Here is a 24,746-nt window from a genome sequence, read left to right on the forward strand (position 1 = left end):
AATATTCTCTTATTCTTTATACCATATTGCTGCAAATGGTAACTATGACTGCTATTGGTAGAACTACTTGAGTGTTAATGTACTTGCCTCTTTATGTAAGTTGCAAGCTCCTTGAGGAGAATAAAAACATGCTGACTCATCCATAATAAGTGTTAGGAAGCTGGCTCTGGAGGCTCATTGCAGGGTTAGAAGCCTACCTCCCTCCCTCACTAGCCAGCTCTAAAACCTTGGACAGATTGCCTAACCTTTTAGAATGGTTGTAAGGATTAAATTATTTCCAATTTAGAAAGTACTTAGGAAAGTGAATGGCAGCTATGACAATGACATACTGATATATTTCATTATTTGATATGAGATGTGATTTACCATCTGTCCTTCCAGGATACAGAAGAGGGCCAGAGCTCTCAACAAACACTTGCTAATCACCAACTCACCCACTTTGCTTTCCTTGCTTCATGTGGGCTCATTTTGTTGCTAAAATTACTCTTTACTTCCCTGGCAGTCCAGCGGTTAAGACTCCATACTCCCAATGCAGGGGGCACAGATTCAATCTCTGGTCAGGGAACTAGATCCCCCAGGCTGCAACTAAATATCCCACATATTGCAACAAAGATCAAAGATCCCACATGCTGCAACTAAGAGCTGGAGCGGCCAAATAAATAAATAGTTTTCAAAATAAAATAAAATTACTCCTTAAAGAAAGGGCTATACCTTCAAGATAACAGTAATACTAGCAGCTAACTTTTACCAAACACTTCTATGCAGCAGGGATTATTCTACGATTATTTTCATGTGTTTAGTCATTTAATCCTCACAACAGCCCAATGTTGTTGATGCTATGATCTTTATTTTTGTGGAAGGAAACCAAAACACAGAAAGATTAATTCATCCAATATCATATTAACACACAGCCCAGATGTGGCAGAGTCTACGGATTTAACTACTTACACTTTGGTGTCCCTTTAGCAACATATTCCTTAGTACATATAAAAGTACCAAAAGCACTGTTGCTTGAATAATGTTCACTCAAAATACCATGAATAATAGAAATTATTTTTTAAGTGTTTGAAGTGTCTATCTAAAAAGTCATAGAGTTTCCCTTAATAGCAAATAGACTTAGTCCTTGAAAATGAACACATCCGTTAGGCTGAATCACAAAGATGAGGTCCGAGTTTTCCAGCTGTGAATGACTCAAAGGACTCGGACGTACTTCACATACTGAACATCCTATTCTGATGGGCACACAGCACAGAAATGAGGTCTCTAAAAGAAGACAGAGCCCAGAGATCTGTAACAAAATCTAACCTCAAAACAAAGACTATCAATGCTTTAGGAGGCACACATTCTTTCAACTCCCTTTTTGGTTTTCAAAACACTTCACAGAAATATTTTAGACCTCCTTCCACAAACCTCTTTCCATAAAGGGCAACAATAACAAAGTAAAGAAATTCTCCAGGATAAGTGAAGTGGAGACTCATCTAAATAAAACTGAATCAAAGTCTCATAATATTTACTAAAGACCTCATAGGAAAATAAACTAGTTGAGCAAGTCTGATCCTAAAGCCAGTTAAATGGAAGAATGAATTTTCATAGCCTTGGGAAACTTAGGTTTATAGGGCAGACTCTGGAGGGTTGAGCTCATTGTAGAGACATGTTCCTTTTCACTGGCAAAAGAGGAAAGGAAGTGAGCCATGCCCTAAAAAAAAAAAAAAAAAAATTACCACTAGAGGCATTCCAGCCGCTACTTGATAAGGACTGGGAAGGCTGCCATCAACTCCTAGCTAGAAGGAGGAAAATTTGGATCTGAAAGCAGCTGACCAGGAGAAACCATGTTAGGTATGAATAAGATTTCCCATTAAATTGCAAGGTTTTAACAAGGGAGTCATTTAAGCCAGTTGCTACTGTGATACAAAGTGAGAAATATATATATATATATAATGTGTGTGTGTGTGTGTGCGCGTGCGCTTAGTCACTCAGTCGTGTCTGACTCTTTGCAACCTCATGGACTGTAGCCCCCCAGGCTCCTCCGTCCATGGGAATTCTCCAGGAAAGAATACTGGTGTGGGTTGCTATGCCCTCCTCCAGGGGATCTTCTCAACCCAGGGAATGAACCCAGGTCTCCTGCATTGCAGGCAGATTCTTTACGGTCTAAGTCACCAGGGAAGCCCAAGAATACTGGAGTGGGTAGCCTATCCCCTCCCTGAAAAATCTTCCCAACCCAGGGATCGAACTGGGGACTCCTGCATTGCAGGCAAATTCTTTACCAGTTGAGCCACCAGGGAAGCCCATATACATTATATCATGACCCATAAATACAGACCTAACCGAAATACACATATATGCATATATGAAAACATTGAAACCAAACACTTACCCTTACTAGGCACAAAGCACTATGAAATTTCCAATTCTATTCTATTTTGTGTTCTCAACACACTGGTTGAGACCTACTAGCTGAAAACAGTGATTTAAACCAGCAGAGGAGATTCTGAGGGTATGTTTTATAATAATAGCCATTATTCCTCCCTCAGAGCCCCACAGCCAAGTTAGGAAAACTGCAATGGCGCATCTGTTCTTGGGACAAGTGACTTGCTCCTGAGTGCTTGGGTAAAGGCCAGCCAGACACTGGCTTCTCCATGTCCAGCCATTCCTCACTGTGCTGACTATTCTTTCTAGTCCTTAAATGCAGGGTTCCCCCACAGCTCTGGTCTTGTCATTTTTCTCTTATTACTCTGAGTAACTGGATTTTATTTCCATGGCTTCAAAGTACTCAGAAATCCCATTCTGTAGGTCCCAATTCTAAATGCTCACCTACCTCTTACAGATAGCCAGCTGAATTGCCCCACAGATTTCAAACTCTTAAGACTCAAAATTGCACTGTAATTACAATCTCTTTTCCCTGTCTCCTCACCTAAATCTTTCTTTTCCAGTTTTCCTCCTCTCAAAGAATAGCAACACACAATCCACAAATCTGTGAGTCACAATTTGCGATTTCTTTTCCTTTATCTTTACATCCAATGGGTTACCAAGTCTATGTTCTTAATATTCAGTGGTGGTTGGTGATCCCATGCAGGGGCCCTGGGTTCGATCCCTGGTCAGGGAACTAGACCCCACAGGCTACAACTAAGGATCCCACTGCCACAGTGAAGATGGAAGATCCTGCATTCTTCAACTATGACCTGGGGCAAACAAACATTCAGTGGTATGCAGGTAAATGTTTGACAATCAACCTTCCAAATTAAAAAAAAAAAAAAAAGCAGCAGCAGCCCTGACTTGCAGCACTTGCCTATTTCCATGATGTAAACACCCACCCAGGGCCAATTTCAAGCAACCAACTTGATGCCACTGAACACGGAATTGAAACAGATGGGTATGAATGGCTCCAGCACACTACTGTCTGTTCCAAGGAACCATTTCTTATCTCCATACCTACTGGTACTGCCTTCATTCAGGATTTCATCTTTCTTCTTCTCAACACAACAGTCTTTATTGATTTCCTGACCTCTAAATCATGCCCTACCTTCTGACACGTCTCCAAAATACCTATCTAAAATCCAAGTCTCATTAAGGTTCTCCACTGCCTAACCCCCCAGTGGTTCTCCACTGTCCACCCTTTAGCTGCATACATAAGGCCCTTGATAATTTGGTCACAGTGACTCTTGAGCTTCTTCTCTTGCCACACCACCACCAGAACCTCTATTCTAATCACACCCCCAAGACATCATATTCTGAGATACACAACACTGCTCTGTGGTTCTGCACATTGCTTATTCTAGTCCTACTTCCTAGGACAACCTTGTCTAATTTGTTCTCTGAGTCAGCCTCTTAAGATTCAGCTCAAATTCCTTCTCCAGGAAGCTTTTTCTAAACTCCTTGGTTGGTTTGATATATCCCATCTTTAAGACCTCCAGTACCTTCTATCACTTCCAACATCCTTTATTGAAATTTTTTGTATCTGTCTCTTCCCACTAAATATGAGTTTCTTGAAGGCAAGAACTGGTCTTATTTATGGATATACCAATTATGTAGTGTGGTAATGGAACACACAGGAGGCTCTCAATAAACAATGACTATTACCCCAGCAAACTTGTACCCTAAGACCATTGTATGCTAATTACTCAATTATTTGTTAAATGAAAACATATCAGTATATTCTTACCATCTGCCCAGGGCCAAAGAACTGCTAAGATACCTTACCTATACCTTCTATATTGTCAGGAAGTCCAAGATCTACTGCCATAGTAAAAGAAATTGCACTATATTTTCTTTCTTTCTTTCTTTCTTTTTTTTTTTTTTTTTTGCTTATTGGCCTCTGCCTCAATTTCCCAGCACTATCACAATGAAGAACCACATAGCTTAAACAACAAAAGCTTGTTTTCTTACAGTTATGGAAGCTAGAAGTCTGTTGCCAGGGTCACTTTCTTCTGAGGTCTATCTCCTTGGTTTGCATTTGGCTGTCTTTATGTTCACATGGTATTCTCCCTCTATGTGCCTCCATGTCCAAATTTCCTCTTCTTATAAATACACCAGTCATATTGCACCAGGAGCCACTCTGATGACCTCATTTTAACTTAGTCACCTCACTAGAGATCCTATCTCCAAATATAATCACATTCTGAGGTACTGGAGACTAGGACTTCAACATACAAATATTAGGGGGACATGATTCAGTCCATGACAGCCTCCTAGACTGTGAGTGCCTCAAAAGGCAGGAGCTATACATTAAGTCTTCTTTCTTAATATCTGCCATGCCTAGCAGAGTACCTGGAACACAGCCGATTTTCAAATTATTTGTGGAATATATAAATGAAGGGTCTTCCAGGAGTGCAGTCCAAATCTACGGAGTGAAGCCCCTTCCAAGTTTGGTGGCCAGCATCAAGAAGAGTTTTAGCCCTTCCCTGAAAGAGAGCTTGATATTGTCATGGTCTCCAGATGGCCCTGTACTAAAGAGCCATTTATACAGAACCCAACACTTAGTGGAATAATAAAATCCTTAAGATTGGACACCTAAAGCCAGTTGACAATATTCTCTTTCTCTCCAGACTCATTCTGATATGCTCAGACTGATAGCATCATGCATGGCTAGAATCAAAGTCAAAAGAAAACAAACACTTCTTTACCTAAAAGACGTGTAACAGCTTAAAGAAATGGTTTGCTGCTAAGTCACTTCAGTCGTGCCCGACTCTGTGTGACCCCATAGACGGCAGCCCACCAGGCTCCCCTGTCCCTGGGATTCTCCAGGCAAGAATACTGGAGTGGGTTGCCATTTCCTTCTCCAATGCAAGAAAGTGAAAAGTGAAAGTGAAGTCGCTCAGTCATGCCCGACTCTTCTCGACCCCATGGACTGCAGCCTACCAGGCTCCTCCGTCCATGGGATTTTCCAGGCAAGAGTACTGGAGTGGGTTGCCACTGCCTTCTCCAAAGAAATGGTTTAAAGGCATGGAAATCTGCCTTTTCCTACCCAAAAAGAAAGTTCCTCCCCTTCAATGTTCACCTGTCAGTTAAGTAGCCTGCCTTCTCTGCTATCAAGATGGACATATGACCTAATAAACTCCCCCTCCAAGGAATTTGAATCCTAATTGGAGTAACCTAAAGATACATGCATTGGAAGTGACTTAGCAGCAGCAGCAGCATGAAGGGTTCTTGGTTCATACATCCCTGAAACAGGCTTGGTTCCTACCTTTCCAAGACTTGATTGAACTGTCTTTGTTTCTGAGACCAAACTGATAGTCTCTCCAAAAACTGACATTTCCTAACATTAGAAAGTGCTTATTGTGTAGCTCTCAAAGAATCTGGACACATATATGGACCCCAGACGTTGGGTGTTGGTAGTGGTGAATGTAAAATATAGAAATAGAGTGGGCAGCAAGGAGTTCCTCATCAGCAAGCAGCTCATCCTATCTGCTGTGTAAGCACATCGCTGCCAACTACATTATTCCCTCCTGTATTTTGGGACACAGTCCACATGCCTTCCCCAGCTAAATTGTTGGGAAGTTGGTAGGAAAACGTCAAGACACTGGAGTGTGTGGCTATTTCTGACAGCTTTTGGTAAAGTCCCAGAAATGACTTAGGTCATCTTGGCTGAAGCTATAAAATTCTGCCTTACCTAGACTGGCCCTTTCTCCTGGTAGGAATCCAAGACGACAGAGAGTCAGATAATCATGAAGAACTTTACATTTGAATCAATTCATCAATGAAAATGCTAGAAAAACACAGGCGGGAAGGAAACATAGTGAAAGATAAGATTGGGATGGAGAAAATGGGGCCAAGACTGGTCCCCCATGAACCTCCTGATGTATACTGCCTTCCCAGCAAAAAGCTAAGTGCTGGAAAAAGGTCACAGGATGAGAAACAAATGAATTGCCTTTATCCAAGAGGCAAAAAAGAAAGGCACCAAAATTAAGGGCTCAAAGCTAGGCAGAGAAACCAGTCTTATTCTAAAAGACCCCAAGCTAGAGCCCAGAGGCAAAGATCAATCAACAGAGTAGAAAATGCATATAGACCAGCAGGTATAATTTGAGTTAAATTGAGTGAAGCTGCCTTTGAAACCTTGGAAAACAAAAACTTGTTACTGCTCCCAAATCAATCTCTAGGTACCTTAACCTTTATCACCAGAATGTGAGCTGCCAAAATAACGTAACCTCATTAGGAAAAACCTATTCATTGTCCTTTTCAAATTTGTCCATGGAATTCACATGAAGCAAAGACCAGGTTCAGCCACTGCAGGCATGTAAGGCAGTGAAGTACACCAACTATCTACACATGTGTCTCAAATATTGAAGGAAAACTCTAATCATGGAGCTGCTGCTGCTGCTGCTAAGTCGCTTCAGTCGTGTCCAACTCTGTGCGACCCCATAGACGGCAGCCCACCAGGCTCCACCATCCCTGGGATTCTCCAGGCAAGAACACTGGAGTGGGTTGCCATTTCCTTCTCCAATGCATGAAAGTGAAAAGTGAAAGTGAAGTCGCTCAGTCGTGTCCGACTTTTAGCGACCCCATGGACTGCAGCCTACCAGGCTCCTCCGTCCAAGGGATTTTCCAGGCAAGAGTATTGGAGTGGGGTGCCATTGCCTTCTCCGAATCATAGAGCAGGAATAGCTAAATACAATGACCTCTGTGTAACATCCAAGACTATTATCAACCTAACATCCAACTTAAGGTGTATCAGCAACTCTCTACTAAAAAACACAGGGACCACAAAATTTATATGCAGACAAGGAAAAATAGGAAGAGATTAACTCTGGAAAATAGATTGTGGTAGAGATAAATGTAGAAAGAAACTATATTACTTGAATTGTTCTAAGAGAAAAACTTAGATTTACAAAGAACCTAAATCAAATACTATTTATCTCAAACTGCCTACGTCCTATCATTCTATATACTATGATGTCTGGGAAGCTGGTTACTAAACAAAGCCATTTCAAAAGGAGCTGCTAACGTTGTTTACAATAGCCAAGACATGGAAGCAACCTAAATGTCCATCGACAGAGGAATGAATAAAGAAGATGTGGTACATATATACAATGAAATATTACCCAACCATTAAAAAGAACGAAATAATGTCATTTTCAACAACATGGATGGACCTAGAAATTGTCACACTGAGAGGAGTAAGTCCAAGACAGAGAAATATCATATGACATCCCTTATATGTGGAATCTAAAAAGAAATTATACAAATAAAGTTATTTGCAAAACAAAAACAGACTTACAGAACAAAGTTATCATTGTCAGGGGAAAGGATTGGGGGGAGAAATAGTTAGGGAGTTTGGGATCGACATGTACACAGTGCTATATTTAAACTGGATAGCCATCAAGGGCCTACTGTACAGCACAGAGAACTCTGCTCAATGTTATGTGGCAGCCCAGGTGGGAGAGGAGTTTGGGGGAGAATGCATACATGTATATGTGTGGCTGAGTCCCGTTGCTGTCCACCTGAAACTATCACAACCCTGTTAATTGGCTATACTCCAATACAAAATAAAAGGTTAAGTGAAAAAAAGAAAAAAGAAGGAGCTGCTAGATGGAAATCTGAGTGCTGGCCCACCTTCCTCTGTGGTAAGTGAGCTCAGATGCTATAATACACCATCTAGAATCATGGTATCTGCAGCAGTAGTTCCTAGAATGGCCTCTCCCGGAGCAGCAAGGGCATAAGACATCCTTTTCTGACATCTTCTTGGAACTCTGTCTCCCACAAGCAATGCCACCTACACCACATTTCTATTACATGGCACAGAACCACTTGGAAGCCAGAGAAATTTTTTCAATTTCATATGGCTAGGATCTGCCCCTTACTTGTTAAGGGTGGGGAAATAAAATTGCCCAGACCTGCCACATTCTCCCATCACTGTCATTAACTGCCCTGAGAAAACAGACACTGGAAACAGACTATAAGGAATCTTTATGTTGTGCGATAGACGAAAGAACATAAGGTAGGTGGAGTCACGGATGAGTAAGGGTAGGCCTAGGATGATTCTGCTGAAGATATTTTAACACTGATGAACACTAGGCCATCATTTGGCTCATTAAAATAGTGCTGTGATTAAGGGTAGTGAGAGAGAGAGGCTGGCACATTTTCCTGTAGATGAGATGGCCCTGGGGGTTTGAACAACAGTTGGAACACAGCTGCCATGGCTAAAACCAAGCGAGTACAGATGCCACACCAAAGCAGAAGCAGTTCCCTACCATTCCATGCTGCCAAGTTCAAAATGCCAGTGGAGGAAAAGTATTGAAGGAAGTATTTAAAATAGACTAGATAGCTACTTTAAATACCAATTCTATGTGTAACTACAGTTTCTGCTACTGAGGTCCTTGAATGACAGTTACTACTGTTTAGAGAGCTCAGTCAAACATCTCCCTGCTCAGCAAGATGAATCAATGCAGTGTGCTGTTCTTCGAGCTTGGAACAAATTCATAGTCACTAGACATTAGACTTCATAACTCCAAATGCCCTTTTAAGAAAATGTTCTTCTAAGCATTTTTTTTCTCCTTTTATGTTTGTTTTCCTTATAAGTAGAGTTGTCTATCATTTCCTATGTTCTTAACTGATATTCAAAAGCACATGACACCATATCACAGTACTCAGTTCCCTGAGAAAGATAAGCTAAAATGACTTACCGAAGGCCTTCTTAGGTTCTATTAATGTCAAGGTAAAGAGTTCCTCTTTTTTTAGTTCCTTTAACTTCTTAGCAACATCAAAGTGACGCCACCCAACGATATTTTCTCCATTGATGGCTTCAATGTGATCCCCCACACAGATTGTTTTAACTGAATCAATTATGCTGTCATCTTTAATTCTCTGAAAGAAAATTAAGGGTAATAATAAAAAAAATAGCAACATGCACACTACTTTTCAAGCTCTTAAGACATTATGTATAATATATTGACAAAAACCCATCCATGCAGCTTAATGTTCAGTTAAAGACAGAGAAGACCAAACAACAAAGATAAGCATCCTGCTCCCAAACATTCTTTTTTATCATTCAGAATTCAGCTCCATCAGGTCACCATCTCCTCTGAGCAGCTTTTCCTGACAACTGCCAGCCCATTCCTCCAAGATTAGGCAAGGTGCCTAATCTCATGCCTCTGTAGTACTTTCTGCCACATGTGCTGAGCTCGAAGCTAAGCACTTTACAGTCACGATCTCATTTAACAACCTTTATGAGAGTCTCATGTCTTAGATCAGGAAGATCAAGCAACTTGCCAAGTTCAACAGACCACAGTGCAACTTTCCATTTTCTTGTCAGCCTCCACTTTTCCATGGACAAAGGAGCTTGAAGGGTTACAGTCCACAGGCTGGTAAAAGAGTTGGACATGGCTTAGCAACTAAACAACAACAAACTCCACTACTGAACTGTAATATCCTTGGGGATAGAGATGCTCTTATTCACCATCGCACGCCCTGTGCCTAGCACAATACCTACTGAAAATTGTTGTTGAATCATTTCAACATGAGACCCATTGTTATTGTTGTTGCTCAATCACTAAGGTACATTACATCAGAATAAAGCTTGAGCTTTTTCTATTGACTACATTCTTTAAACCCTAGTTACAAAGCCAAGACAAGAATTAGTACAACCTTAACCAAGAAAATTGATATGTAGTAGATAGGTGTAGTCACCACCGGGGAGCCAATGAGAAGGATTTTCATTTACATATCACTTTTTATTTATATATTTCAGGTGAGGAGAACTTAGGACCCAAGTAGAAATGTCAAATTGGTATTTCCTAACTCTATAATCGGAGAAGGCAATGGCACCCCACTCCAGTACTCTTGCTTGGAAAATCCCATGGATGGAGGAGCCTGGTGGGCTGCAGTCCATGAGGTTGATAAGAGTCGGGCACGACTGAGCGACTTCACTTTCACTTTTCACTTTCATGCATTGGAGAAGGAAATGGCAACCCACTCCAGTGTTCTTGCCTGGAGAATCCCAGGGACAGGGGAGCCTGGTGGGCTGCTGTCTATGGGGTCACACAGAGTCAGACACGACTGAAGTGACTCAGAAGCAGCAGCAGCAACTCTATCATAGGTATGTGCGTGTGTGCTAAGTCACCTCAGTCCTGTTGACTCTTTGTGACCCTGTGGACTGTAGCCCACCAGGCAGGCAAGAATACTGAAGCAGGTTACCATTCCCTCCTATCACAGGTATGAAAACAACACATCAATAGTCCAGACTTTCAAAATGAGATGTAAGACTCCCTGCTGCTGCTGCTGCTAAGTCGCTTCAGTCATGTCCAACTCTGTGCGACCCCATAGACGGCAGCCCACCAGGCTCCCCTGTCCCTGGGATTCTCCAGGCAAGAACACTGGAGTGGGTTGTCATTTCCTTCTCCAATGCATGAGAGTGAAAAGTGAAAGTGAAGTCGCTCAGTCGTGTCCAACTCCCAGCGACCCCATGGACTGCAGCCTACCAGGCTCCTCCATCCATGGGGTTTTCCAGGCAAGAGTACTGGAGTGGGGTGCCACTGCGTTCTCCGTAAGACTACCTAAAATAATACTAATTATTTCTGAAAGAATTTTAGGGACAAGAACTTCCACAAAACTCTACACAGGTAACAACCCAGCAGAAGATATATAAACTCTTCAACAGCATTGAAGAACACGGCAAAATGCAGGCCACAATCTGCCCTGGGCATCACAAATCCTTTTTGAGAATGACCCGATAGAATTATTAGGGGCTGCTGTTATTGTGTTGGAGAAGGCAATGGCACCCCACTCCAGTACTCTTGCCTGGAGAATCCCAGGGATGGGGGAGCCTGGTGGGCTTCCGTCTCTGGGGTCGCACCGAGTCGGACACGACTGAATCGACTTAGCAGCAGCAGCTGTTATTGTGTAATAGATCTGTGTGTATCCTGCATTTTTATCAGGTAGAATAACAACATCTTCTGAGTCAGTAGAGGATTGATCCTTGTGTCCAAGAGTTAAGAGAAAAACTGATCCCATGTACCCTAGCATCTCCATAATATTGTCACAAGAAAAAACAAGTTGTAGAAGACTAACCTAGGAAGGCTAGTCATTTTTAATTTTTAAACTTTATTACAATATACCAAATCCTATAGTAGGTTTCTTTTTTATCACCCAATTTCAAGAACATGGCTATGTTCACTGTAATAACTGTTAAAATGCTTTATGCAAATGATACAATAATGCCAATTCAAGTGGAAATTATTATCATTACAAGTAATTAATTATAAAGCAAAAAGCCTTGAAATTTCATAATCTGACAATATTTTCTTTAGTAAATCCATATTCAACTTACAAGCTACAGAAACAAACAAGGGTAACCACAACACATGATACCACTCAGTACAATTGGAGTTTCTAAACTGTCACAGAAACATAAGTGAAATTAAACAAAAGACTAGAGCTTAAGAAACAAAGAAAAAAATTAATATTTTGTCATCTCACCATTTTTAAGTCATTGGAGAATGTGAAAATCTATAACTCATTCTTAATTTTTATTCTAATTTATTTCTTGATACATCTTGAACCTATTTTTCCTTTGATGACCTACATTATACAAATTTCAGCTCCACATATTTTTCATTTTTAAGACTTATTGTTGTCATTTTATTTATAAAATAAGCATTATATAAAACTGAAAGATTTTAAAGACAACTATGAATCAAACCAGTAAATGAAGGACAGAGTAACAGAATATAGGGTAACCAGAGCCTATGAGTAGCCACAGGTAGCCAGATCAGTGTCCAGAGAGTGGAAAGACAATTACCAGAAGTCAGCAGGCAGCAAGGTGAGAATCCAGGTGAGCAAGAGAAAAATCAAAGCATAGGTAATCATCAGAGCCAGCAGATAAGAATCTGGGATAAAGAGAGAGGAAAACCAACATAAGAAACTTGGAGAAGGGTATCATAAGGTGAATCATATGTAGAAGCAAAGTGGGAGACACTGATGCTATATTATTTGGGTTACCTGAACCCCAACTTCCTAAGTATAGAATAAAGAATGAGGTAGCAACTGAGACAAGCTTCTGTAATCTATTATACTTTAATAATCATACCATAACTTGATGTGGGTTAAAAATATTGCTAAAAGTGCTGCTCAGGCACAAAGGACTTCGGAGAAAAAAAGAGGTATTAATTCTATATTTATATTTGCTGAGTCACTTAATATCATTCTCTATAACACTTGGAACTTTCTGTCATCAGGCTTTAGAGTTTGATGCTACAAAATGTAAAGACAACTTTAAATATTTTTTAGAAGATAAGATTTACAATATTATTAAACTTAGAAGTTCCCAAATATTTCAGATCATTATTATATTAACTTCTATAAATTCATCCCATATAATTACAAAACTCTATCTTCTCATCACATATCAGAACTCTAGGATGGCACTCTACCATCCTCAAAGTCGCAAGCGTTCATTCAAGGTTGTCTGAGCTGATCTTGCCCTCATGGTCAGCAACTTTGAGTCTCTGCTACTGACCCTCCAAATACTGACCTCAAACCTTGTTCATAATAATAAACATTCAAATAAAAATTGTACATAGTTATTTCATTTAGTCCTAATAAGCCTGGGAGGGAATGTTTAATATTCCATTAGTGAATGAGGACCTCAAAGCACAACAATGACACTGCTTAATCAAAGAAGCATAGCTCATAAGCAAGCAAACTGGGTTTCAAACAGAGGTAGTATAATTATAAGACATCATGCTCTTTCCTCAAAACACTCCCAATCAACCCAGATCTAACTAACTCAAGACCACATGGCTGGTTAAGAAAGAAAGAAAAGTCAGATGAAGAATCCAGTCTTCTGACCTCAGGATTAAAGTTTGAGTTTGTAGTTATCCCAGCTTATGTATCCTATCACCTTGATAGTCATTTTAATACACATAAGTGTATCAAATCAGCACACTGTACACCTTAAATCTACATGGTGTTCTTCCCTGGTGGCTCAGATGGTAAAGCGTCTGCCTACAATGAGGAAGACCCGGGTTCAATCCCTGGGTCGGGAAGATCCCTGGAGAAGCAAATGGCAGCCCACTCCAGTACTATTGCCTGGAAAATACCATGGATGGAGTAGCGTGGTAGGCTACAGTCCATGGGGTGGCAAAGAGTCGGACACGACTGAGCGACTCCACTTTCCACTATACCTCAATAAAGCTAGAAAAAAATGAACTATCATCTTTGAACTCTGATTCTTTAACAACTCCCACCCTCCTACTTTACTTTTTCTTACCTCTACTAAGCTGTTCTTCATCTGTATCAAGCAAGGCCTCCAGATCTCAATGTTACCTCTTTTCTCAGATCACCACTTCTCACCACTTATACTCTCACTGTACATACCTCTTCTCAGAGATCCTAGCTCCCATCCCAGAACCCCCCACACCTCTTGACCTTGTACATGTCCAACCTTACTAATTATTAGTTCTGGATGGTTAAACAATCAAAATGTTAGAAATAAATGAATACCGTATTTCTTAGAGGATCTTGCTAAAATGTGATTTAGTTCTAATAAAGTAAAAGTACCTCAAATCATGAAGATTTCTATATGAAGACATTCTGAAAATGACCATTCTGTGGTTATTTATAAGTTACTTTAATTCAAAGTCAATTAGATTTTCATGTCTTAATTGCATGGTAAAGGCCTTATCTTTATTTTGAATCTAAAAGTATTCTCTTCACTTAAACTAGGAATCAGCAAACAATGGTTCACAGGTTGAGTATGGTCTACAACTTGCTTTTATACAACTGATGAGTTACAAATGGTTTTACCTTTTTTGGTGGTCAGGAAAAAATAAAATAATATCTATGACATGCAAAAATTATACAAAATTTGAATTAGAGTGTCCATAAATGAGGTTTCACTGGAAGACATCTATATTTATTAAGTATTGTATATAACTTTTGTGCTACAATGTCAAGTTGAGTAGTTGCAACAAAAACTGTATGACCCTAAATTTTAAAAAAGCCTAAAATATTCACTATCTGACCCGTTATAGAAAATGTACCCCAACTCTAGTATTACACTATTTTAGGAATTTGCAAAGTTAGTTGTAAATATACTATGATTTTTCTGATTAAGTTATTTATACACTTTTTCCTGGGAAATGTTAACATTTGGGTACAAAAGTTACAAATATGTAAGTCTGCTGTCTCTCCACCTGAAGAGGCTCATTTAGGAGAACCATGCCTGGAAAATCCCATGGACGGAGGAGCCTGGTAGGCTGAAGTCCATGGGGTCGCTTAGAGTCGGACATGACTGAGCGACTTCACTTTCACTTTTCACTTTCATGCATTGGAGAGGAAATGGCAACCCACTCCAGTGTTCTTGCCTGGAGAATCCCAGGGATGGGGGAGCCTGGTGGGCTGCTGCCTATGGAGTCGCACAGAGTCGGACACAACTGAAGCGACTTAGCAGCAGCAGCAGCATGCAGTACTATTTTTTTTCAATTTGTTTTTAATTGGAGGACAATTGCTTTACAATGTTGTATCGATTTCTGCCATACAAGAACATGAATTAGCCATCAGTATACATATACCCCTCCCTCTTAGACCTCGCTCCCACCCCTCTTATCCAACCCCTCTAGTATGAGCACCATGCAGTACTATTAAATACATCTCTCTGCCATCAGTCTCATCTCCTAATTATATGATGATTTGCTGTTATTAAGATATTAGCTATCAATTATAGGTACTCTCAAACATTGCAGATATATCATTAGTTTATACCCAAATAATCATATAAAGTAGGTGCTAATATTGCTATTGGAAAGAAGGCATACAATGATTTGTCTAAGGTGTCACCCAGCATGTAAATAAATGGAAACAAGAGTGAAAACAGGCTTGATTCTAAAGCCCATGGTCCTGTGGGCCACACTGCTCTGCCTTCTTAATCAGGGACTCCTGCCTCCTTACCCTTGTCTGAATCCCCTTACATCAACCTACTCTGACTTCCAACCACTGCTAAAAGCATATAAGTACTCATTTCAGCAGCACATACACTAAAATTGGAACCACACAGAGATTAGAATAGCCCCTGAACAAGGATGACATGCAAACTCTTGGAACATTCCACTTTTTCTGCTTATCTTGGCAAATCACACTGGAAGAGTGAGCCAGAAATTAATGAAATTGATTACTTTAAGGAGTGGGGGAAATGAGTAATGGGAGTCAGGGAAGGAATGACATTTATAAATACAACTTTTATTATAGTTTTGACTTTTGAAATCATTTTATGTATTCAGAAAATTAAATCAACATGAGAGGAAAACCTCAATTCAAAGAGAAGCAAACGGATTCAACAGTATTTCAAATGAATAAAAATTATGGGGTGAAGGGAGGAGGAGAAAGTGAGAACCTATTCCACATAACTCCTGAAGAGAATACTTTGATTGTATACATGCATTTAAATACAAAAAGGACATACAAACCTTGAAATCTTTTTAATCTTTTGGCCACACCATATGGCATGTGGGATCTTAGTTCTCCAACCAAGGACTGAATTCGTGCAGAGTCTTAACCACTGGACCACCAGGGAAGTCCCTACAAATCTTGAACTCTTAATAGGTTCATTTTTCAGAGTACAAATATATAGCAATTCTGAAACTGTTTTGTGCATATTACAGAACTAAGGAAATGAGTAAATATTTCAATAATTTTGAAAGTAAATATTTCAGTTGGGAAGCCAAGGAAGAACACTGTGAGGCAGGATTAGAACTGAAGGCATAATTATGAATTCATAATTTCTAAAATACATGTTTTGAACCTCTTATATGGCACCTGAAAGGATCTAAAACAGTGACACAGTGGTAGCAATGAATGCATGCAACCAGCATTCAGATCTTGATTTTGAAATACCAGTTCTCACTGAAAACAAACAAACAAAAGAGTTCCTTGAACACATGGCTGATTTTCAGTCTGGAGAAAAGAAGATAAAAGATGAGTTTAGAACATCTTGTTGTACCAGAAAAGAAGGAACTGCTCAATAAAATTATGGGAGGCAGGTCAAAAGGATACAAGAGCTGTCTGGATGGGACTCCTGCAGACCAAACCTCAGGAAATTTGAGCATCAAAATAAATGATATTTGGCAAAACCAATACAATATTGTAAAGTTTAAAAATAAAATAAAATTTAAAAAATAAAAATAAAAAACATGATTGTAATGAACCCACTGAATGAGAAATCATGTGTCCTATACACACTACTATACAAAAAATACATAACTGCTAAGGACCTACTGTATCCACAGGGAACTCTACTCAATACTCTGTAATAACGTACACGGAAAAAGAATGTAAGAAAGAGTGGATAAATGTGTATGTATACATTTTGCTGATTCATTTTGCTGTATAGCAGAAACTAGAACAACATTGTAAATCAACTGTATAGCAATAAAGATTAATTTTAAAAAATCATGTGTCCATTGCTAGTAGGTGATTTTTTTAAATTAACAACCCACTTCAATATTCTTGCCTGAAAAATCCCATGGACAGAGGAGCTCCAAGGGTCACAAAAGAGTCAGACATGACTGAGAAATTAAGCATGTACCATATTGCTAATAGATAATAAATAAGTGGCATGCTTTCTTAGAATGTTTTAAAGAAATATAGGAAATGATGAAATTATAAAAATCACCATTTTGCAAATGAGTCAGGCAAGACTTATCAATAGATGCTAAATCTGTGGGGTGCAAGTAAGAGAACAAGATATATACATAATCTCAAGGTATCTCCCCACAGATATTACAAAGGAAAACATCACTTTGCAGTGAATAAGACTGGCAGACACTGAGTACACAAGGGACAAAAATTAACATCATGAATATTGAGACAAACCAATAAAATGCACCTTCTGACGTAATACACTGAGGACACAACATCACTTATTTACTTTTCATGCCAAAAATGCACAATAACCTCTTTCACAACATGAAGAGACATCAGAAAAGTCCACGTAAAGGGACATCCTATAAAAGGCTGAGGAATTGTTCTAGATTGCTGCTGCTAAGTCGCTTCAGTCGTGTCCAACTCTGTGCAACCCCATAGACGGCAGCCCACCAGGCTCCACCATCCCTGGGATTCTCCAGGCAAGAACACTGGAGTGGGTTGCCATTTCCTTCTCCAATGCATGAAAGTGAAAAGTGAAAGTGAAGTCGCTCAGTCGTGTCCGACTCTTAGCGACCCCATGGACTGCAGCCTACCAGGCTCCTCCGTCCATGGGATTTTCCAGGCAAGAGTACTGGAGTGTGGTGCCATTGCCTTCTCCATGTTCTAGATTAAAGACCACTAAAAAGACATGATAACTAAATAAAATACATGATCCTGGATCGGAATTATACCAGGAAAAATACATTATTAGGACAACTGATAAAAACTGCAATATGAACATTAGATTAGTTTGGGAGTTTTGTATCACTATTAGATTTTTTTAATTTTATAGCTATACTGTAGGTATATTGAAGAGAATATCTTTGTTCTTAAAAACTACATTTTTAAATTATTAAGGAATAAAGAGATATTATATGTGCATTCTGCTTATTCCTATGGCTCAGGAAAATTTACATATAGATTTGAGTGTGTTCATATATATATACATGAAAGAGAATTAAGCAAATATGACAAATGGCAAAATTTTTTTTGAGTAAAGGGTATCGTATGAGTTCTTTGTATTATTACAACTTTCAAGAAGTTTGAAATCATCCCCTCTTAACTTTTAAAAAAACACATCAATCTTTTATGCGGTATGATATTCATCTCTCTTCTAAGTTGAACTATAAGCCAGAGGTTTGGCTTAGACTCCACTTTCTCTTTGACACCATGTTCTCTGTCTCCATGGAGCTAGTGACTAGTACTCTGAGGCAGGCACATGTTTGAAGAGGCATAAAAAAATAGAAACACAGCTCTGGACATCAGAGGCTAAGATCTAAAAACTCCATGCGTGTTTGCAAAACTTCCAAGCCCTTCCCTGCTGACATTAGAAAGGCATTGCTCCATGTGCCTCATGTCCTGAGCTTCCCCCAGATAATCCCACATGACTTTCCCAACTCACAGATTTTCCATTTGGTCACCCACTCAACCTTCAGCAGAGTCATATCTTTTGCAGAGCTAAAAATAGCCGTTCTATCAAGTGGGAAGTTAAATAAAGCACTATTCACAGTTAAGAGGATAATTTCCCTAAGGCTAGTTTTTTTCAACGATGACGACGCATCGGCAAAATTTTTTATTTTGTTTGGACAAAAAAAAAGTATGAAGAAACTTCATTAGTAATTCTTTGCTCAGTGGTTAGGACCGCCAGCTCTGGAATCAGATAGCTTGGATTCAAATCCTGAATTTGTCTAGCTGCATAACTTTGGGCAAGCTGCTTAACCATCCCAAACCTGTTTCTATGTCTATAAAATAATAAGTTGATAATAGCGCCTACCCAGAGATGAACCTCATAGACATGTTGAGCAAAATCCAGAAACAGTAGAGTAAGTAATATGTGATTTCACTTATATGAAGTTCAGGAATAAGCAAAACTATGGTGATAGAGGTCAAACTAATGGCTACCTTTGTTGGGGAAGGGTATTGACAGAGAAGGAGAACAAGGGAGCCTTCTAGGTGGTAGAAATGAAATTTCCCTTGCTCTGGGCGGTATTTACACAGATCTGTGAACATTCATTAAAGGTTTATATCTGTTACACCTCAACAAAAAAGTAATCAAGAGACTTCCCTGGTGGTCCAGGGGCTGACTGCATGCTCCCAATGCAGGGGCCCCAGGTTTGATCTCATCAAGGAACTAGATCCCACATGCTGTGACTAATAACCAGAGCAGCCAAATATTTTTTAAGTAATTAAAAAGGAAACATGGTATCAAATAGAATTGTAAGCATTAAATGAGAAAATGTATGCAACATGCCTGAGACGCATTCAGTAACAGTCAGTGCTATAATTACTCATTACAGGGAATCCCCTGGCAGTCCAGTGGTTAGGACTCAGAGCTTTCACTACAGGGACTCACAATTTGGAGGAATTAAGATCTCACAAGCCCTATGTCCCTCCCACCCCAGCAAAAAAAAAAAAAAAACTACTTATTATAATAATAGAATTGTTATTTAAGAGATGAATCTTTTTACCACTCCAGTTCTTAAAAGTTTTTCATACCATTTCAAACTTCCTTTTCTTGCCTTTGCAGTTCTATATTGCTCTTTGTATTTAGATAAAGTAATTACAACTGACCCTTGAACAATGCAGGGGCTAGGGGTGCTGACCCTTTGTTCAATGAAAAGTCCCTGTACAAAATCCCAGCATGTCAGCAGTTCCCCATATTCACAGTTCCACATCCACAGATTTAACCAACCTTAGACTGTTATAGAGGTGGGCTACAGTCCATGGGGTCTCTAAGAGTCAGACACAACTGAGCGACTTTATTTTCACTTTTCACTTTCCTGCATTGGAGAAGGAAATGGCAACCCACTCCAGTGTTCTTGCCTGGAGAATCCCAGGGACGGGGGAGCCTGGTGGGCTGCCATCTATGGGGTCGCATAGAGTTGGACACTACTGAAGTGACTTAGCATAGCATAAACTGTTATAGTATAACATTTCCTACTGAACAAAATCTGCATATAGATGAACCCAACAGTTCAAACATGTTGTTCAAGAATCAACTGTACATAGTTTAGAAATTTTTAAAGAGCCTGTTTAAAATAGGTGGCCAAATAAATATGCACTTGGAAATAACACTAAATCAATGGAAATCAACATGGAAGTCACCAGATGATGAGCTTACAGATGTACAAGAGCCCATATGGATGAGTAGGCACCAGGGCCAGGCTTTCCTCGTCTGTAAATGCAAAATCCTAGAGGAAGTTTAAACTGAAGGGGAAAAAATTCAAGGAAAGGGTAAACAAAAGAATGGTCTTTGAAACAGTTTTTAAAGGAAACATTACCACTCCATCCATTCCTACTGAATTAGTTCTCACTAAAGATCATTTCAAACTTTCTTTGACCTGGTAAATTTTCTTAAGTGTTACCCTCAATTAAGTCACACTGTTGTTTTTGTTTTGTTTTGTTTAAATACTTACCTTTATAAAAGCATAGCCAGCACCATTATCTGTAATAGTGAGACCAAGTGAATCCTCAGATTTGTACACATTCACTTCTTTTTTGATCCCTTTTATGTGGGCAAATATGAAATCTTCAAGACCTATTTGTGTTCCCAAGAGTTTTCCCATGTCAACTTTAGGTGTGTTTAAAGTGCAATATAAGATCTGCAAAGAAATAGAAATATTTTAAGTCAGTTTCCATCAGGAAAACATTCTGATCATTAGTTTACTCAATCAATACTTCAATTTACAATGTCAGTGAAATAGTCTACAATTTACAATGCCAGCAGTTATATCATTAACATTGCTGCTGCTGCTGCTAAGTCGCTTCAGTCATGTCCGACTCTGTGCGACTCCATAGACGGCAGCCCACCAGGCTCCCCCATCCCTAGGATTCTCCAGGCAAGAACACTGGAGTAGGTTGCCATTTCCTTCTTCAATGCATGAAAGTGAAAACTGAAAGTGAAGTTGCTCAGTTGTGTCCAATTCTGTGTGACCCCATGGACTGCAGCCTACCAGGCTCCTCTGTCCATGGGATTTTCCAGGCAAGAGTACTGGAGTGGGAGTATTGGAGTATTGGAGTGGGGTGCCATTGCCTTCTCTGGTCATTAACATTAGGTAATATGAATTGCGTGTTTCCTGCAGGCCAGGCTCTGTGTTGAGCAATTTATATCCATTATTATATTTAATCCTCACAACAGCTTTTTAAATACATTATCATCTTCATATTACCAATAAGGAAATTGAGCCTTGGTGAGAGTAAGTTATTTGCCTAAGGTCACAAAGATAGTACTTGTCAGAGCCAGGATTCAAGATCAGTTCTCACCAACTTCAAAGAGGTTTACATTGCTTTGTTACCTGTTATTTACAATGCTGACATCAAAGGCCGTGTTCCCAAAGGTCATGATATGTATAACACAGTGAAAATAGAGGCAACACTATTTTGGAAAACTCGTAAGTTTTTTTTAAATAAGGAAATTTTTATTGATCTTGTATTTTTGTGCTTGAGAAAAGTAAATGGTGAATGAAGTCATTTTTTAAAAAATTGTTTAAAACATGTCTAAAATGGACCTTGAAGACTAGTCCAATCCCTTGGGTCTAAAAATGGAGGAACTGAGTGAGGGCTGGAGAGGCTAATGCAGCTTAGATACACAGGATGGTAGAAGTTGTATGGAGGTTGTAAAGGGACTTCTTACATTTACCAAGTCTTTGTTTGACCTCATTTTCCTTAAAAAATACAATTTATTTTGCTAAAATCTGCAATGCTACTCAAGCTTGCCAACCATAATTTCAGTAATTTGTAGGGCCCAACTACAAAATGGAAGAGGAGAAGGAGGGTTAAGAATATGCCTCTGGGGACTTGCCTAGTGGTCCAGTGGCTAGGACTTTGATCCCAATGCAGGGGTCACAGGTCGATTCCTGATCAGGGAACTACCCACATGCTACAACTGAGAGTTTGAACACCACAACTAAAGATCCTTCACGCTGTAACAAAGGTCAAAGATCCCGTGTGATGCAACTAAGACTTGGTGCAGCCAATAAATAAAGACATATTTTTTAAAAATTTAAAAAACATGCCATTGGTTTAAAGATTAAGTTCAATAAATATTTACTGAGTACCTTCTGTGTACCAAAGATGTTTTAATGCAGCTTTTTAATACCAAAATGACTAAGTGAAAAATTGTACCTTTTGTTATCAAGTAACATTTGCCATAGATATTGCCATTCCTGAGCCTTGGCCTCAGCTCTCAACTTCCAACCCTCTCTCTACCTCTCTGAGTTTCACACCATTTCTGATTTCCCTGCTTGAGCTTTAAACCATAAACACCCATAAACCTCTGGGAGTTCAAAAACTGCACTATTACTACCTGTTAAATGGCTTTTAAGCCCTACTAACATATGTCTGAATTGGAACAGCTCTCTCTGCTCTACAGTTAGAGGTCCAGCATGTTCATCAAAGGCCTGATCAAATCCCAGAGGTACATGAAAGGAGCTAGTGATGAGGACAAGGAAGAGGCCGAAGGGTACGAAGGATCAGTGTCTGCAAGCAAGAATTGCTGCCCCTGCCCTTTCCTTTTCTCACCCAGGTCTTTGGTGAGCTGTGCTAATAACTGCTGGACCTTTAACGTAACCCTTTGTGTCCCAGTAAGGACATAATACATTTGGCTTTATAGTTACTCTTTGCAAATATTTGCTGGTGTTAAATTTTTATTATTCAAGGTGGGGAGTGACAAGAAGTCATTTAGGCCAATAATGGCCCCAATTTCTTACTCCAATTGTGAAGTCAGTAGTATTAATTAGTCCACTAACAAAATTGATTATTAATGGATAAAAGGGAGAAGTAGTATGCATAGAAAACAGCTTTTCTCACTTCCTTTCTAAAAATGATGGAAAGTGAGTAGAAAAGTTTTCTCCTTATTCTTTTTCCAGTGAATCGTTAAATGGTGTTCATAGTAGATCCAACCACCACTAATAAAGCAACTTACTGAGTAGACAGGAAATAAAACATTAAAACATAACGATGATAAAATAGGGTAGGGGAAAAAGGCCCCCAAAGGAAATCCCACACAAAGTGAACATCTAGTTGCTAAGCTGCATCCTTTCTTTCAATCTTTTCATGTACTTCACTGCAAAGTAAATACTAGATTTCCTGTTAGGTATAACCCTTCCCCATTATGCTTCCTCTAAGACAGAATTATGTTCCGCTCCGGGCAGCCAGCAGTTGGCAGACAAGGCATCAGGGTTTCTTTCCTGGAAGGCGTAAAGCCATGGAATGGAGTTCCACAGAAGGTTGTGTTGAAAATCAGCAGAAATGTCATGGTCCCTGGGAGGTGGAGGAAGAGCCCTCTGTAGCAGCAGGTAACTGAAACTTTGTGGCTTTATATTAGTCCCTCAAGGAAAGAAAAAATCCTATCACTCACACCATCTCAATGCACAACTTATCAGTGAATACATCTATATGTCATAAAGGTCTAGAGATTCAAAGACTCCTCATAGATACTGTATTTTGAACTGAAAAGTAAAAAAGTGATATATGACTCTCTAAATGCTGGAAAGTTCATGCTCATTCATCTACTCACAATCCTCTATTGGACAGGTGCTTTTTGCCAAGTTCTGTGGTGCATACTAGATGTACAAAGATGACTAGGACCAGCCCTCGTACACAAGAGACTCCCAGGCTAGGCAATGATCCACTGACATACAGTGGGGCAACATAATCCAGTTACAATATATTAAGAGTCTTAGAGATTTAAAACAATAAAAAAAGGAATCTCATACATATTGTGAACTTTCATATCTCCATTCAGACATTTCCTGCAATCCAAAATCTAAAAAGCCTGCCACCCATGCACCCACCCTATCCCCATGCTCTTGTTTATTCAGACTCTGCAGGGATGTGACTGCCTGGGTGGAATCACTCTTTCTACTTCTCTCACATCATTTAAATCTAGCACCTCATTTGAGTGTCTGAGTCACCTTCCCTTCAAGTCCAATTGGTGTAACATGTATTTGTCACCCTGACTCAGAGATGAGATCTTAGTCATCTTTCTCTCTCCTATGAAGCTTAATACAGTGCCCTGCTCAGTTGATATCCTAATGGCATTTTCTGCATATTCACTTACTTCATTTAATAAAACCAACCTATGTACTAAGTTTTATTAACCTCATTTTGTGGATGAGAAAATTATGACTTTATCCAATTAGCACTATAATGTTTGATGTCAAAAGAAAGGGGAAAAAAATAAAAGAAAAGAAACACTGAAGCAGTTATAGATTCAATGCTCTTCTAAGAAATACTCGCTTCCAGAGATATACTAGGTAAAAGTCAGGACAACATGGTAGTTAACATCATTTTTTATACTCTCTGGTGAACAAATTAAATCAAAGGAAAGTAAACTCAGAGTAAGGTACTATATGAGGAAAATTATCCAACCATTAGAAGTACCTTTCTGATGATTTTTATTGTAAAATGAAATCCTTAACATCTTCTGGGGTATCTATATTTGGTGTTTTATCAACACCATTGCCAATTTTCATAAGCTTGATGGAGTACTTATGACTATTTCACTTTCTAAAGCAGTACTGCTGCTGATGCTGCTGCTGCTAAGTCGCTTTAGTCGTGTCCGACTCTGTTCGACCCCATAGACGGCAGCCACCAGGCTGCCCCGTCCCTGGGATTCTCCAGGCAAGAACACTGGA

General features: G+C 39.4%; 1 protein-coding gene and 1 non-coding gene across 3 annotated transcripts in view; one reads left to right on the forward strand and one right to left on the reverse strand.

The window, feature by feature from the left end:
- Nucleotides 1-24,746, reverse strand: part of GIPC2 (GIPC PDZ domain containing family member 2) — a 99,812-nt gene that overhangs the window by 49,314 nt on the left and 25,752 nt on the right. Inside the window, exons 2-3 of one of the 2 annotated variants that reach the window (XM_019957229.2) lie at nt 20,526-20,711; nt 9,117-9,297 (exon numbers count right to left, since the gene is read on the reverse strand). In XM_019957229.2, coding sequence (XP_019812788.2) covers nt 9,117-9,297; nt 20,526-20,711 — 367 coding nt within the window. The remainder of the gene's footprint in view (nt 1-9,116; nt 9,298-20,525; nt 20,712-24,746) is intronic. The other variant, XM_019957230.2, reaches the window with a different exon arrangement.
- Nucleotides 15,441-15,544, forward strand: LOC139182354 (U6 spliceosomal RNA). Its single transcript, XR_011566025.1, has one exon. It is a non-coding gene; the product is annotated as a U6 spliceosomal RNA (small nuclear RNA).

Source organism: Bos indicus, chromosome 3, assembly GCF_029378745.1.
Source record: "Bos indicus isolate NIAB-ARS_2022 breed Sahiwal x Tharparkar chromosome 3, NIAB-ARS_B.indTharparkar_mat_pri_1.0, whole genome shotgun sequence".
Classification (NCBI taxonomy): Eukaryota; Metazoa; Chordata; class Mammalia; order Artiodactyla; family Bovidae; genus Bos; species Bos indicus.